Genomic DNA, 1,486 nt, shown 5'->3' with positions numbered 1-1,486 from the left:
GGAAGGAATAAACGAGCCAAAGCCCCTGCGCAGCGTTGGCTCCTCCGGCAGCGGCACCGCCGCCCTCCCCTCCTCCGGAGTTCTCGGCAACGTCGGGAAATCAAAAACGCAGGGGGTGCGCCGGGCTTTGCTCGTGCCGGGGGGTTCCCCCCTTTCGGGGAGCAGGGCAGACCCCCGGAGAGGCTCCGTCGCCTCCCGCCGCCCCTCCGGCGGCCCCGGGAGCGGAGCGGGGCGGTCCCGCTGCCGCCGGGGGGAGCGTCCGTAGGTCCCGGGGGTGCCGGGGGCCGCCCCGCCGAGGGGCTCATTTGGTGTCGGTGGCTAATCTGGGCAGGCTGGCCGTGCCCATGCCGGAGACGTGGTGGTGCGGCGGGGCCGACACCTGGCACATGCTGCAGGGGCACGGCATCCCCCCCCAGTGCTGGAAGCCGCTGCCCAGCGGGGCGGCGGCGGCGGCGGCGGCCGAGGGCGACTTGAGGAGCCCGTGCGGGGGCCGGATGGAGCTGACGGCAGAGAGGCCGGAGCCGGGCAGGGAGGCGCTGGAGACGGCGGCGGGGGGCAGGATGGGGTGGTGCACGGGGTGCGAGGCCGGGTGGCCCGGGTGGCCGGGCAGCGGCGCCGAGTGCGCGCCCATGCCGCCGGGGCAGGCGGCGGGGTGGAAGCCGGCGTGGTGGCCGCCGTAGATCTCGCTGACCAGGCGCTTCATCTCCTCCAGGGAGTTGGTGAGCATGAGGATGTAGTTGCGCGCCAGGAGGAGCGTGGCGATCTTGGAGAGCTTGCGCACCGACGGGCCGTGCGCGTAGGGCATCACCTCCCGCAGCCCGTCCATGGCGATGTTCAGGTCGTGCATCCTCTTGCGCTCCCGGCTGTTGATCTTCAGCCGCAGCTGCTGCAGCTCCGGCTCCGTCATCTGCTTCTTGTCCTTCTTGGAGGAGGAAGAGGAGGACGACGACGAGGACGACGACGAGGACTTGAAGCCCAGCTTGTCCACCACCACCACCCCGGCAGCGCTCATGGCGCTGCGCAGCTCGGCGCTCAGCTCCGGCGGGGAGTCGCTCTGCGTGGAGCTGGACACGGTGCCGCCCGTGAAGCCCCCGCCGCTGCCTTTATTCCTGGCCGTGAGGAAGAGGTCATCGGGCTCCGGCGAGGACGGGCGGCTGGAAACCAGGCTGGCGTCCGAGTCCATGGCCCGGCGGGCGGGGCGGCGGCGCTCACCGGGCAGCCTGCGGGGAGGGGAGAGATCCCGCGGGCGGCCCCGCGTCAGCGCCCGCCGCGGCTCTCCGGGACACCGCGCCCGCCCCGTCGGCGAGCCCGCTCCTCCGGGCCGGGGAGCGACAGCTCCGGGGGGAACCGGACCCGCTGCCCGCCCTCCCCTCGCGGGGGCGGCTCCCGTCCCGTCCCGTCCCGTCCCGTCCCGTCCCGTCCCTCGCTCCTGCCGGCCGGGCCGGGGTCCGCGCGGGTCGCGGGCGCGGGGGGCACTCACCGTGGC

General features: G+C 74.8%; 1 protein-coding gene across 1 annotated transcript; it reads right to left on the bottom strand.

Annotated features, from left to right (window-relative positions):
- Positions 1–238: 238 nt before the first annotated feature.
- OLIG2 (oligodendrocyte transcription factor 2) lies at positions 239–1,214 on the bottom strand. Its single transcript, XM_041402153.1, has one exon. The coding sequence runs from the start codon at positions 1,181–1,183 to the stop codon at positions 302–304; it is 882 nt and encodes a 293-aa protein (XP_041258087.1). The 5' UTR covers positions 1,184–1,214; the 3' UTR covers positions 239–301.
- Between the last annotated feature and the right edge of the window lie 272 nt (positions 1,215–1,486).

This window comes from Onychostruthus taczanowskii, unplaced genomic scaffold, assembly GCF_017590055.1.
Source record: "Onychostruthus taczanowskii isolate IOZ18803 unplaced genomic scaffold, ASM1759005v1 scaffold194, whole genome shotgun sequence".
In the NCBI taxonomy this organism is placed as follows: domain Eukaryota; kingdom Metazoa; phylum Chordata; class Aves; order Passeriformes; family Passeridae; genus Onychostruthus; species Onychostruthus taczanowskii.
This window is presented reverse-complemented; position numbering and strand designations above follow the sequence as displayed.